The 14,289-nt window shown below is 48.6% G+C and overlaps 1 protein-coding gene across 1 annotated transcript in view; it reads left to right on the top strand.

Annotated features, from left to right (window-relative positions):
- Positions 1-479: 479 nt before the first annotated feature.
- Ostm1 (osteoclastogenesis associated transmembrane protein 1) overlaps positions 480-14,289 on the top strand; it is a 30,696-nt gene continuing 16,886 nt past the window's right edge. Inside the window, exons 1-2 of the mRNA XM_048425062.3 lie at positions 480-944; positions 7,011-7,125. Of these exons, the coding sequence (XP_048281019.3) occupies positions 531-944; positions 7,011-7,125 (529 nt within the window). The 5' untranslated portion in view covers positions 480-530. The remainder of the gene's footprint in view (positions 945-7,010; positions 7,126-14,289) is intronic.

The raw sequence follows: 14,289 nt of genomic DNA, 5'->3' as shown, positions 1-14,289 counted from the left end.
AGGGCTCAGCAGCCACATGCGGCCAGTTGGTCGCCCTACTACTAAGAGGCGGACTATATTCATCAATGCAGGAAGTTCTGTCCAGATAGACAGTTGAGAATTCAAAAAATTAAAGCCTGGAAGCCACAATTTCCAAAACCAGTAACTGCCAAAAGATGTTAGCCACTCTCTAGAGAGGATGAAGAAAAGCATGCTAACCGACTGCAAATAAACACCTGCCCTAACCGTCCTGCCTTCGGGGTTTCTCTGACAGTCATCTCCCCGAAGGAGGCTGCGGGCCCAGCCACCAGAACAGTCTCCTCAGGCTTCTAGAACCCAGGGAACTTCAGGGTCCGGAGGGAACTGGAGAGAGGCCCGAGATGACCTGCAGAACCCACATCTCAGCTGATGTCCCCCGCCTTCCGGCGGCAGGTGGGCGGGGCCGTGACGCACGCACCTCGTGACCCCACTCGGGGCCTGCGCCGGCCGAAGCCGGAAGCGGCTGCAGTCTGAGGAACCCGGTGAGCGATCTGGTGCTGGCCGGCCGGGGCATGGCTCGGGCTGCGGTGCTCGAGCGACGCAGCGGGTGGCCATCGCAGTGTCTGCGGGCGCTGCTGCTGCTGCAGCTGCTGCGGTGGAGGTACGCCCTGGGCGCGCTCCCTTTCGGCAGCAGTCGCCACCCGGGCTTTGCGGATCTCCTGTCGGAGCAGCAGCTGCTGGAGGTGCAGGACTTGACCCTGTCTCTGCTGCAGGGTGGCGGTCTGGGACCGCTGTCGCTGCTGCCCCCCGACCTGCCGGAGCTGGAGCCGGAGTGCCGGGAGCTGCTGATGGACTTCGCCAATAGCAGCGCCGAGCTGACCGGGTGTCTGGTGCGCAGCGCTCGGCCCGTGCGCCTCTGCCAGACCTGCTACCCGCTCTTCCAACAGGTCACCAGCAAGATGGACAACATCAATCGGAACATCGGGGTGGGTAGAGGAGCAGCCCAGGCGCCGGTGGCTTGGGGGCTGGGAAAGTAAGGAAAAGGGATTGATCTGTCTGTGGAGTTGGGGGATCAGAAGCAGGCGGGTGGCTTTAGGGGCCTGGGATTTAGAGTGCTACTGCCCTCGATGCTGACAGCGGATGTCTTCTTGGGACTGTTTTGCAGTTAGATATGAGTGGCTTTCTTGGGGGCAGGGAGTCCAACACTCCTACCCTTATCTTATTTTTCAGCCCCCTCCTTCCCCATCTCAGTTCGTAGTTTCAAGAAACGACCTTTTCCAAACTGTTAGTCATTAGAAGTTTGAGCATTGCAGCGGACATACCCAGAGCCACCAGTTTCTAGTAGTGTGACCATTATCATATTTTCAAAATATCAGTTTATTCTCTATTAAATGCTACCCCTCCCCCCAAAATCTCAGTTGCTGTATGTTGAGGTATGGGAATTAATTTTTATTAAGACAGTCTGGAGCCTGCTGGCGAGGTGTCCAGTTCCCCGTTTATTAGCTTGTACTCTGGACAAGTTAGTGACACACTGCTTGTTTTCTCATCCGTAAAGTGGGGATAAGGGGAGCCACAGAAAGCTGGCACATAGTAATAGCTCGTGGTCAGTGGGGGTTGACATTTTAGGACATGGTCGGTCTGTTCTCGTTGAGAGCTTTTCTGGTCTCTTGGAAGGTATTGTGAAGGGTTTAATGAAGGCAAACAAAAAGAGGAAGATGTGGTTTTTGCCTCTATGTTTTGTATGCTCTAGGAAAGGATTAGACTGTCAGCCCAGGGGAGAGTCACAGGGTTGCCTGGTAAAGGAAAACCAGGGATGACCCCCGGACTGGGAAGTGGAAAAGTTCCTTTTCTACTGAGGGGCCCAGTAGTCTCCTGAAAATGTGATTTTAGTTGCTTTGTAAATCGAAATTGACTTGATTAAATAGAAATTTGCCTATTGCTTCCTCTTGTTTTAAACCAGTCTGATGTTACTTCACAGAATCTGTTGTTTTTTTAGTGGGCTCATTTGCATTTAGTAAATTCCAGAGTCAGTCTTTGTGGAAAGAGCTGGTTTTCAGGGCGGTGGAAATAGGCTTAGATGCCGTACTTTTCAGGTTCACTTTTTTCTCTGTGACTTTAAAATCCCTGCCCTCAGCAGCATTATATTTGGTTTGGAGCAGTTTCATTCAGTAAGTTGTCTTTAGGATGCCTTTTCATTCTATTTTAATTAAATTAATTAATTAATTTGTGATGAAGTTTCATGCCTCCCCCAACTGACCCTGAACTTACCGGGTGACCCAGGATGACCCCTGCTTTCGCCTCCCAGGTGCCGAGATTACAGGTATGGATCATTATGATCGGTTTCATGCAGTGCAGAGGCTCAAACCCGCACCTTGCCCATGCTTGTCAAGCTACTAACTGAGCCCAACCCCTGAGTTTATTTTTAAATTAGCCTACGGAATAGCAGGTTGGCGTTTCCCCAGGTAATTATGGTTGGCCCACCCTCCCGCCCTTTATATCCACCGCTCACTCTCTTGCCCCTTGTACTCTTCTGTCACCTGTGGTCCAGTGCCTGCTCCCCGCCCCCTTCAGCTTTTCTGTAACTCTTCCTGTGGCCTCCTCTCTGATTCCCCGACCCCTGCTCAACACCCACTCCACATTAGTGCACATATATCAACATTAAAAGCCAGGCTATGTATCTGAGAGAGAACATGGGACGTTTGTCTTTTTGTGCCTTGGTTGCCTCGCTTGAGATCTGAATTTTCAGTTTCGTCAGTTTTCCTGCAAACTTCATAATTTCCAGTTGCCTTTTCTGTCTTAAATAACAAGACCTGTTGTTGGCACAGTGCCCCTGAATCATGATGCTAGCCCTGGGTCTTTGAGGCTGCAGAAGTTTTTCTTGTGTATGGAAGTGCTGTGAAGTTAGGAGGTTAAAAAAAAAGAAAAAAGAAAAAAGAAAACCAAAAACCAGGCAATCCTGAGTTCTAGTAATTAGATTATGGCCATCACCCAATAGATGCAAGAGTGAACTTCCCACTGCCCAGCTGCAGATTTCCAGACCAGGGTTGCAGGCGCTTCCTTCACCTACCTGGCACTCAGATTCTACCAGTAATGTGGGACTCTGGATCTCCCCACCCTAATGTGAAAAAGGAGTGAAGTGGTCACAAGAGGTGGGAAAGCCTTCCCCAGTCTGCATATTAAGAAGGCTGGTTTCTGCGGTGCACCTCAGGATTTAGCAGGTTTCTGGGGGGTCGTTTGGGAGTCGAACCTTGTGACCTATCAGGAAACGTGTATGTTTAAAGAACTCTGTAACGGGAAAGTTTGTTGTAGTGAAGCCTAGAAGGAATTGGGCAAGGCAGCCTGTGACCAGAAGTCTGCATTGGTCAGGAACTAGGGGCTCTGAGCTTTGTAGGGAATGCTGTGACTTTTAGAGTCTGAAACTAGTATGATTGTGCTGGTAGGTTTTAATTCTGTAGTGAGGAAGGATGGTATTGTTACCTACATCTCAGGGAATGCAGAGATTGGGAATGGGTGTAAAGGAAGGTATGTAGCTGGGGTTGTAGATTTTTGTGAAGTAAAATCTGTCCCCCCTTTGTGTTTCGATGCCTTCTTCCCACTTCTCAGGGGCAGCCATGATGAGTGGATGGCTGCATTCCTGGTATCTGGGCTCCCTCCAGATGGTTCTGGTTATGACAGATCAGGATACTTATATTTTCAAGTATAAATCAAGGACCAACTTGTTTGGGCCATTATGCTGTGTGTTGAGAATACAAACACACGTGAAGTTTCCGTCCTGCAGAAATTGATTTCCAGATGGGAAACCTAGGTATTCGCAGGGAGATCCATGCTTTAAGAAACTGAGCCTCCGAGAGGTTAAGTACCCTACGGAAGGTCGCACAATGGGAGAAGCAGGCTCTCAGTTGGCACTACCTGTCTGAGGTGTGAGGGGCGAGTGGGGTACTGCTGCAGGACCCTGAGAACCACACCAGCATCATCTCTGGGCTCGCTGTCGCTTCCTCTCCCCCCTCGCTTTTGCCTTCAGCTCTTCCTCACACTGCCACTAGGACAGGTGTCTAATCAGTCTTCCTGCCACATTCTTCTCTAGATATCATTACCTGGAAGTATGTTCCCAGACTGCCTTTTGTATCACCCTTTTCAAAAATCTTCAAGAACTTTCTACTGTCAAGAAAAAGAAAAAAAGGAAAAGGAAAAGTATTTTCCTAAAAGAAAATTTTTAGACACTTTTATGTGTGTGGGTGTTTGGCCTGTGTGTAAGTCTATGCACCACCTGCAGCTGCCTGGTGCCTATGAAGACCCCAGATCTCCCAGAACTGCAGTGACAGAAGGTTGTGAGCCACCATGTGGGTGCTGGGAATCGAACCCAGGTCCTCTGGAAGAGCAGCCAGTGCTCTCAATTGCTAAGCCTCTTTCCAGCCTTGAGAAAGTGTTTTTCTTTTGGCTGAGTCATAAGGACTTTCCCAACCTTGTCCCAGTGTACCCATAGTGCTGCCATGTTCAGAGAGTACCCGTTCTACTGAACAGTGCCTGCACACTGAATGTCAGCTGCACCTTCGCCCTCTGATCATTTTACTCCGTTTTAGAGTTCTCTTTTCTTCACCAATCTGGGGCTCCGTTCAAGTCCTGGTTTCTCCAGCCATAGAAACACTGCATCTATCAGGACTTGAGAGGGAGGGGACTCAGAAGATAAGAGCACTGACCACTCTTCCAGAGGTCCTGAGTTCAATTCCCAGCAACCACATAGTGATTCACAATCATCTATAATGAGATCTGGTGACCTCTTCAGACATACAGGCAGACACTGTATACATAATAAATAAATAAATAAATCTTTCTTTCTGTCATGTATATATGTAAATATGTGGGTGCCCATGCCATGGGACGTATGGGGGCAGAGGACAACTGTGGGGATCAGTTCTCTTTTCACCACAAGGTCCAGGGACTGAACTCTGGCTCTTAGGCTTGATGGCAGCTGCCTTTATCCACGAAGCCATCCCACACATCCGTAGTGATTTTTAGGAGCCTCAGCTGCAAGTGAAGATGCACCTTACACGCTTGCACCTCATCAAACAGACGCTCCTGAGAGCACTTGGGATTGGCACCACGGGAGCCAGGTGAAACGCCACTTACCAGATTCTGTGTACCAGGCATTGTGCTCCTTGAAGAATATATGTATTTCATTTAACATAGGACGTGTAGGACCCTTGCTTGTGAAATTGAGCTCCAGAGGAGTTAGATCAACTGCCCAGGACCACCATCTCATACCAGTCCCTGCCGAATGCCAGTGAAGAATCAATAAAGGAGACAGATAGAGTGGTGTCTACTTGTAATACCAGGACTGGGGAGGTTGGGCCAAGAGGTTAGTCTGGGGTGGCATAGCAAGATCTTGTCTCAAAAGGAAAAAAGAGAGATTGAAAGGTTGAAAATGTAGCTCGAGCTTTGAGTGCTGGCCAAGCACATGTGTGGTTCCCCAGGACCACACAAATAATGAAAGAATACAGAAGAGCTGGACAGATGGCTTAGCGGGTAAGACTGCTTGTTGTACAAGCACAAAGGCGCTAGTTTGATTCCTCAGCACGCATGCAAAAAGGCAGGTGTGACTGCATGCACCTGTAACCCAGTGACATGGGGAGTAAAGACAGGCAAACTGCTGGCGCCTGGTGGCTACTGTCCACCAGCCTAAGCCTAGTTCCAGGGCTGGTGAGAGAGCCTGTCTCAAGGGAGTAAGGCAGAAGGAGGGAGAGCAGGATGCCTGATGGCCTCTGGCCTCTGTCAGCATCTATCTGTGTGCAAGCAACTGCACATGTAACACACACACACACACAACTCACATATGCACAACAAAACAAAAACAAGAATGAATACATTATATTTGTTGTTATTTCTCTGAAACAGTTCCAAGAAAGGAACCTTGAGATGGCTTAGTAGGTAAGGGCGATCCTGGGGACCTACACAGTGGCCGGAGAGAACTGATGTTGTAAGATGTCCTCTGGCCTACACACACACACAAAACGCATAATAAATAAATGTTAAAAAATAAAGATAACAAATAAAAGCAAGCGCTCTCTTAGGTGCATCTTAGTGAGGTGCTACACACGGAGGATGAGCTTCCCAAATGAATCGCAGTGATAGTCCCATTGCTGCGATGACTGGCTAGTTCTTTTCCTGGTCTTCCCACTTGGTCTCTTTCACCCATCTGTGTTTACAGGCAGATTCTTGAAGCACAGTGTGACAGCTTTCTCTGACACTCCCCTGTCCCCAGACGGCCAGCACTCTTGTGGTGCCTGTAAACCGTGGGAGTCAAGTGGCTTTGAAAGGAGAAGGGCCAGCACTCTGCCCCATGTGAGGAACAGAGACAAGAAATAGTTGGCGTTCAAGACATCAGGGTCCCGGGTTAATTATCTGCACAGCATGAGTTTCTTTCGTGATAAATTGTCCTTGGAAGACATGCTTTTCTATTCGAGTACAAACTCTCGGTTGTTATATGGGTGAATTACTGGATTTTCATGCAGAATACTAGCCTTTGGACCAAAAAATTTCCCAAAAGGCAAAGCCAAAGGATTTGTGAACATTTGCTCACAGATTTAAAAAATCATGTACTGTAGAAAAAACTTAGGCAGTTGGAGAGAAACAAAAGTGAAAGTCAAATTTGTCATGCTCCATCATCCAGAGACAACAATTGCTACATTTCGTCTTTCACATTCTGGAATTTTTCCTGCGCGAAGTAAGAGATTGTGACACAGTTGCAAGCTGGAGTGAAGAAGTTGAGCTCGATCACAGAAACAAGTATCCAAGAAGCAAAGGGGACTGGGGCGACGGCTCCGCAGTTACACAGGCAATTCTTCCTTTCCACATGGGCCCGGCAAAAATAAATGTTAGAGAGAAACTTGCCTTCCTGCCATTTTTATTATTACTGCTGTTATCATCAGGTCCTATCAGGCAAGATCTTAAATGGTTTATAATATGTATTTTAATTGTTTTATGACTTTTGGGATTGTTGGAAAGTCTAAATCCTCAGATTATTTCTTCCCGTTTTTCCTTTGTCATTGTTCCAGAATTCCTCAGAGAGCCCGAACTGTGCCAGAAGTCTCCTGATGGCAGACAGAATGCAAATAGTCATGACGGTCTCTGAGTTTTTCAGTACCACGTGGCAGGAGGCGAACTGTGCAAGTGAGTGCTCTGTGTCTCTATTGTAGTTTTCCGTGTCTCTGCTGTAGTGTTCCGTGTCTCTGCCGCAGTGTTCCATGTCCTGTTGCGGTGCTCCGTGTCTCTGCTGCGGTGCTCCATGTCTCTGCCGTGGTGCTCTGTGTCTCTGCTGTGGTGCTCCGTGTCTCTGTTACGGTGCTCTGTCTCTGCTGCGGTGCTCCGTCTCTGCTGTGGTGCTCTGTGTCTGCTGCGGTACTCCGTGTCTCTGTTGTGGTGATCTGTGTCTGTGCTCTAGTGTTCCATGTCTCTGCTGCGGTGTTCCATGTCTCTGTTGCGGTGCTCCGTGTCTCTGTTGCGGTGCTCCGTGTCTCTGCTGCGGTGCTCCGTGTCTCTGCTGCGGTGTTCCGTGTCTCTGCTGCGGTGCTCCGTGTCTCTGCTGCGGTGTTCCGTGTCTCTGCTGCAGTGCTCTGTGTCTCTGCTGCGGTGCTCCGGTGCTCCGTCTCTGCTGCGGTGCTCCGTGTCTCTGCTGCGGTGTTCCGTGTCTCTGCTGCGGTGCTCCGTGTCTCTGCTGCGGTGTTCCGTGTCTCTGCTGCGGTGCTCCGTGTCTCTGCTGCGGTGCTCCATCTCTGCTGCGGTGCTCCGTGTCTCTGCTGCGGTGTTCCGTGTCTCTGCTGCGGTGCTCCGTGTCTCTGCTGCAGTGCTCCATCTCTGCTGCGGTGCTCCATGTCTGCTGCGGTGTTCCGTGTCTCTGCTGCGGTGCTCTGTGTCTCTGCTGCGGTGCTCCGTGTCTGCTGCGGTGCTCCGTGTCTCTGCTGCGGTGCTCCGTGTCTCTGCTGTGGTGCTCCGTGTCTCTGCTGCGGTGCTCCGTGTCTCTGCTGTGGTGCTCCGTGTCTCTGCTGTGGAGCTCCGTGTCTCTGCTGTGGTGCTCCATATCTCTGCTGCAGTGCTCTGTGTCTGCTGTGGTCCTCCATGTGTCTGCTGCGGTGCTCCATGTCTCTGCTGAGGTGCTCAATGTTTCTGCTGCGGTGCTCCATGTCTGCTGTGGTGCTCTGTGTCTACTGCGGTGCTCCATGTCTCTGCTGCGGTGCTCCATCTCTGCTGTGGTGCTCTGTGTCTGCTGCAGTGCTCCGTGTCTCTGCTGTGGTGCTCTGTGTCTGCTGCGGTGCTCCATGTCTCTGCTGTGGTGATCTGTGTCTCTGCTCTAGTCTTCCATGTCTCTGCTGCGGTGCTCCATGTCTCTGCTGAGGTGCTCCGTGTCTCTGCTGTTGTGATCTGTGTCTCTGCTGTGATGCTCCATGTCTCTGCTGTGGTGCTCTGTGTCTGCCGCGGTGCTCTGTGTCTCTGTTGTAGTGATAAATGTCACATTTGATCTCGCTGAGCTTTAGGGTGACTGAAACCAGGCAATCTATTATCACTAAGTTTAAAGGAGCTGTCACTGGCGTCACCGTGTATTAGACATTGCTGTGGGGTGAGTTCTGGTAGTTAGAATTGTGTAGCAGATCTCCGAGCTCTGAGGTAGACAGGTGTTTGTTTGCTGTCAGGTTTGGGACAGTTAACACCATTTTGTGGAACTCTAGTTTCGACATCAGTAAGTTGGAGAAAATAGCTGAACCTATATTAACTGATATTTGTAATAATCTCCCAGAGCAAGGGAGAGGGATTTTTGGAGAGGGAGCAAGAGGGAGGAGAGAAGAAGGAAGAGAATGTTGTGAGAGAGGAGGAGGGAGAGAGGACATCAGTTCTGCCAGCTTCGCAAGCTCCTGTGTTTCTGGGTAGTAAAGTGACACCCATTCAAGGTATTTTTGTAAAAACTTAAATCATTATTTTAACTTTGAATACCAACTATGTCGTATGCCCTTACCTTCCACCCTCTATAACTTAGTGAGAAAGATATGTTACAAATATAACTTAGAAAAGTAAATAATAGAAAGAAGAAGTCATCCGGAAGCATATTAGGATATGAGGGTTCTTCACGGACGGGTGTGGTCTCACTGGGTGGAGTTGAGGTAAAAGACATGGCAGAAGGAGAGCACAGAGAAGGGAAAAGTGGGCATTCTGGGGTCCTGGAAACCCACAGGGAGGCAGAACTGTCATGAATAGTTTATCACATGGACCAACATTTCCCTTCTTTGAACTCCAGCACGCTATGAACAAGAGTTTATATACTATAAAACGTGAACATTAGCAATACATGTACAGTATCAAAGGCAGCAAGAAGTAGTACATGTTTTCGTCACTTCTCATTGTTGTGACAATGCCTGACAGAAACAGGCGGTGATGAGAAAGTTCTGTTTTGGTTCATGGTTGCAGAGAGGTTTTAGTCCATCCTGGAGGGGGAGGAGTGGCAGGATGGCTTTGTCCATGGGACCAGAATGTAATGTGACAGGTCATCACTGTAGGAGTCTCAGAGTGGGCAGACACACCCAGACACCAGGTTCTCAGCACAGAGGAGACTTTTTGGCCTAGAGGATGGGGTGAGGTGGGGGGCTGCCTCTGGGGCGGGCAAAGATAGACAGCAGGTGTCAGGTGTCTCTGCAGGAGTGTATTTTAAGGAGGAAGAGGGAAGTCTGTGCCAGGTGAGTTGGTAAGTCCTAGTTGGACAGGTTAGCCAGTGTGGCCAAGTAATGAATTTAACAGCTGGGCCTTGGAGTTTTAGTTAGGCTTAAGGAAGTGGCCAAATAAGGGGGCTAGCCTTAGGACTGTAACGGTTAGCAGGGAGAGGGGGAGGGGAGAGGGCAAAACCTGCTGGCGCCATGTTTGCAATGCTTGGGCCTGTTAACCCTGCAGTAAGGAGACTGCAGGCAGGTCGTCATGTGATTGCAGACAGGCAGCAGAGAGCTGTCCTGGAATAACCTTCAAAGGCCAGCCCCTATGTCTACCAGCCAGGCCCCACCGCTTAAATATGCTGTGACCCCCAAACTCTATTTTTTTTGAGTGAAAATTCCTTCTGTAAATAGGAATCAAATGTTCACATGAGCTTATGGAGAGCATTTAGATTCAAACCTGTAACATTGGGTTTAAAAAAACATTTTTTTAGATTCAAACCTGTAACATTGGGCTTAAAAATTTTTTTTTCTTCTGAGAAAGGTTTCATTATGTAGCCCTGGCTAGACTGGAATTCACTATATAAGCCAGGCTGGCCCCTGTCTCCCAGGTTCTGGAATTAAAGGCCTGTATAAACATGCCTGGCAAAAAAAAAAAAAAAAGAAAAAAAAGAAAAAAAATTGTTTTTGTTTGGCTCTTTTGAGACAGGGTCTTGCTATGTAACCTAGGCTGCCCTTAAATTTGCTATTGTAGCCCAGGCTACCCTCAAACTCAAGATCCTCCTGTTTCAGCCTTCAGAGAACTAGAATTAACATAATAGGATATGCCACTAAACTCAGCTTAAAAACAAACCCCAAAGCATCGTTTACCCTATTACTCTACATGTCTTTTCCTCCTTGTCAGTATACTGTTCTGTGCTGACTGCTGGCTCTTCAGTTTGTATTGTTTCATTGCTTCTGGAAACTGATAAAAAGGGCTTAGCTGACAGAACTTTTCTTTTGCTTTTTAGCTATTTCTTATATAGGCCAGGCTGACCTTGAACTTGGTATATATCTAAGGATGACCTTGAACTCCAGACCCCCATGCTTCCACTGCCCATGTGCTGAATCACAGGTGTGAAGCACCAGGCTGTTAATTTTAGCGACCGCTTCATGTGATGTCACTGGGCTAGCCTGAGCTCATTATTGTTCTCTTGTATTCACCTCCCAAATGTTTGGGTCCTAGGCATTTGTCACCACCACCGCTAAAGTTGAAAATTCCTAGTATAAATAGATTGAAGAGCCTTTTAAAAAATCACCTAGGGATTGAAGATGTAGCTAGCTTGTCAGAGTGCTTGCCTAAGGTGTATGAAGTCCTGGACTCCTTCTCCAGCGCTACATAGATTGAGCATGGTGACACATGTCTGTGACCCTAGCACATGGGTGTGGAGGCAGGAAGATGAGAAGATCAAAGTCATCCTCATCTACATAGCGAGTTTAAGGCCAGCCTAGGCTACATGAGAGGTCTCAAAATAGTGAACAGGCAGACAAACAAAATGTATGTAGGAGGCTGGGGAGATGGTTCAGTTGGTAAAATGTTTGCTCTGCAAAAGACCTGAGTTCAAATCACCAGTGCCCATGTGAAAAAAACAGGCTCTTTTTTTATGACTCTGTGCACTCAAAGCTCTGGGAGGTACTTGGAGGCCCTGGGAGGCACTGGGAGGCTCAGGGAGGCAAATACATCAGGATCCTAGGAGCTCATGAGCCAGCAGACTAGCCAATCAGTGATCTCTGGGATCAGTGAGAGAATGGGGGATAGTGATAGACGCCTGACGGCCTCCACATATGTACACCTGCACACGTATGTAAACACACACAGAACATTAGAACTGTTTTTTAAATGGGACTTTTAGAAATTATTTTTATTGTATATATATGAGTTTTTGTTGGCAGGGGTTTCTGTCCCACATGGTCCCGCAATAAACACACAGAAACTATATTATTTGCAATACTGTTATATATCCTAAACTAGCCCGTTTCTATTAATCTGTGTATCACCACATGGTTGTGGCTTATGGGCAAGGTTCTGGCACATCTGTCTCTGGGAGAGGCTACATGGCTTCTCCCTGACTCCACCTACTCTCTCCCTATATATCTCTTCCAGCCTGGCTAAATTCTGTTAAGCTATTGGTTTAAAACAGTTTCTTTATTAACCAATAAAAACAACACATATCCAGAAGGACTTCCCACACCAAGTTTTTGCCTGCACATATGTACATACACCACATGTTGTGCCTGGTGTCTTAGGAAGCCAGAGGAAGGCATTAGGTCTCCTGGGACAAGAGTTAAAGATGGCTGTTAGCCACCAAGTGAGTGTTGGGAATCAGAACTGGGTCCTCTAGAAGGAAAAACAGTCAGTGTTCTTAAGTGCTAAATCTCTAGCTTCTGGATGAGATTTATAACAATTTGTTTTTTGAGATAGGGTTTCATGGAGTCCACATTGGCCTCACACTCACTGTGTATTCACAGCTGGCTTTGAACTCCTGGTCCTCCTGCCCCCCCCCCCCAGGTGCTGGGGTTGTAGTTGTGTGCACGTGAACTCCTGGTCCTCCTGCCCCCCCCCCCCAGGTGCTGGGGTTGTAGTTGTGTGCACGTGAACTCCTGGTCCTCCTGTGTCCCCCCCCCCCCGAGTGCTGGGGTTGTAGTTGTGTGCACGTGAACTCCTGGTCCTCCTGCCTCCCCCCCCAGGTGCTGGGGTTGTAGTTGTGTGCACGTGAACTCCTGGTCCTCCTGTGTCCCCCCCCCCCAGTGCTGGGGTTGTAGTTGTGTGCACGTGAACTCCTGGTCCTCCTGTGTGTCCCCCCCCCCCCCCAGTGCTGGGGTTGTAGTTGTGTGCACGTGAACTCCTGGTCCTCCTGTGTGTCCCCCCCCCCCAGTGCTGGGGTTGTAGTTGTGTGCACGTGAACTCCTGGTCCTCCTGTGTGTCCCCCCCACCCAGTGCTGGGGTTGTAGTTGTCTGCACGTGAACTCCTGGTCCTCCTGCCTCCCCCCCGAGGTGCTGGGGTTGTAGTTGTGTGCACGTGAACTCCTGGTCCTCCTGCCCCCCCCCAGGTGCTGGGGTTGTAGTTGTGTGCACGTGAACTCCTGGTCCTCCTGCCCCCCCCCCCCCCCAGGTGCTGGGGTTGTAGTTGTGTGCACGTGAACTCCTGGTCCTCCTGCTTCCCCCCAGGTGCTGGGGTTGTAGTTGTGTGCACGTGAACTCCTGGTCCTCCTGCCCCCCCCCAGGTGCTGGGGTTGTAGTTGTGTGCACGTGAACTCCTGGTCCTCCTGCTTCCCCCCCCCCCCAGGTGCTGGGGTTGTAGTTGTGTGCACGTGAACTCCTGGTCCTCCTGCCCCCCCCCAGGTGCTGGGGTTGTAGTTGTGTGCACGTGAACTCCTGGTCCTCCTGCTTCCCCCCCCCCAGGTGCTGGGGTTGTAGTTGTGTGCACGTGAACTCCTAGTCCTCCTGTGTGTCCCCCCCCCGCCAGGTGCTGGGGTCACAGCTGTGTGTTCTTTTGCTCTCTGAACCATCCTATCTTGAAAATATTGCTTTGACTGAACTTCTGAGGAATGCACCACTAAGCTGTTAGAAACAAGTTGTTCAACAGGTTGTTATTGCCTAATTAGAATTAATTAACAAGCCAGGCGAAAGAATTAAAGGTGCTGATGTGTTTGAGGGGAGGGAAAGGAGGACAGCTGAGGGACAGGAAAATATGGCTCCATTTTCACTAAATTCGCATTTACCTGCTCTCAACTGTATGCCACATGCATCTAATTCCCGTTCAGAACTATCTAGAACACTTAAAAGCTCCTCAGGATATCCAGACTATGGCACTTCTGTGTCAGATGCAGTCAGAGGAGCCAAATGTTTTCCAGGATTGTGCATTAAAACTGACTTCTCATTTGTTGTTTTAATCCTATTTTAAAATGTTTCACAATTTCTAGACTGACATTTAAATGGAATTGGAATAACTTTAAGAGATTGGACCCAATAAATTTCATTTTTTTTCTTTATTCAATAGTAGCATTTTTTCTTCTTCCTTTTTCTTTCTTTCTTTTTTTTTTTTTTTGACTGTTATTATTGTTATCTGGTCCCAGATTAATTCCTTAGATTTTTTTTTTTTTACCACTTTCTGTTTCTGTGGTAGCCGGCATCTTGTGTAATCATTTTAAACTAGACTCTTTGCCAAGTGTATAAGCACTTCTAATTATGCTCTCTGCACACCTACCTCATGAAGATAATAGGAAAGTTATCTGAAACATTTTAAAAGGATTTTTAGAAAGTTTAAAGCTATTTATAGTGGTTGGGGCTTAGGCAGGTGGCAGCGTGCTTGCCTGAGGTCTAGGGTTTGGTCTCCAGCTCCAAGAGAAAAATCTCACTTATCAAAATGTCACAAAGCATTCTTGCTTGTCTTCCACGGTCTAACGAGAGATTGGAAATCTGAATGAAGAGGGAAATGGGCATGAGCAGGGTCGTTAAAGGGTCTCTCACCCCATTTCCCATGTGAGCATCACACAGAGCCCCGTGTGTGAGGTGAGAAGGTGAGGGCATGCATGAATGGCAGGTGAAGAGTCAGGAATAGATGGGGGCGGGGGGGGGGGGAGGGTTGCAAGTGTTCTTCTCCAT

This window comes from Myodes glareolus, chromosome 1, assembly GCF_982192425.1.
Source record: "Myodes glareolus chromosome 1, mMyoGla1.1, whole genome shotgun sequence".
Lineage (NCBI taxonomy): Eukaryota > Metazoa > Chordata > Mammalia > Rodentia > Cricetidae > Myodes > Myodes glareolus.
This window is presented reverse-complemented; position numbering and strand designations above follow the sequence as displayed.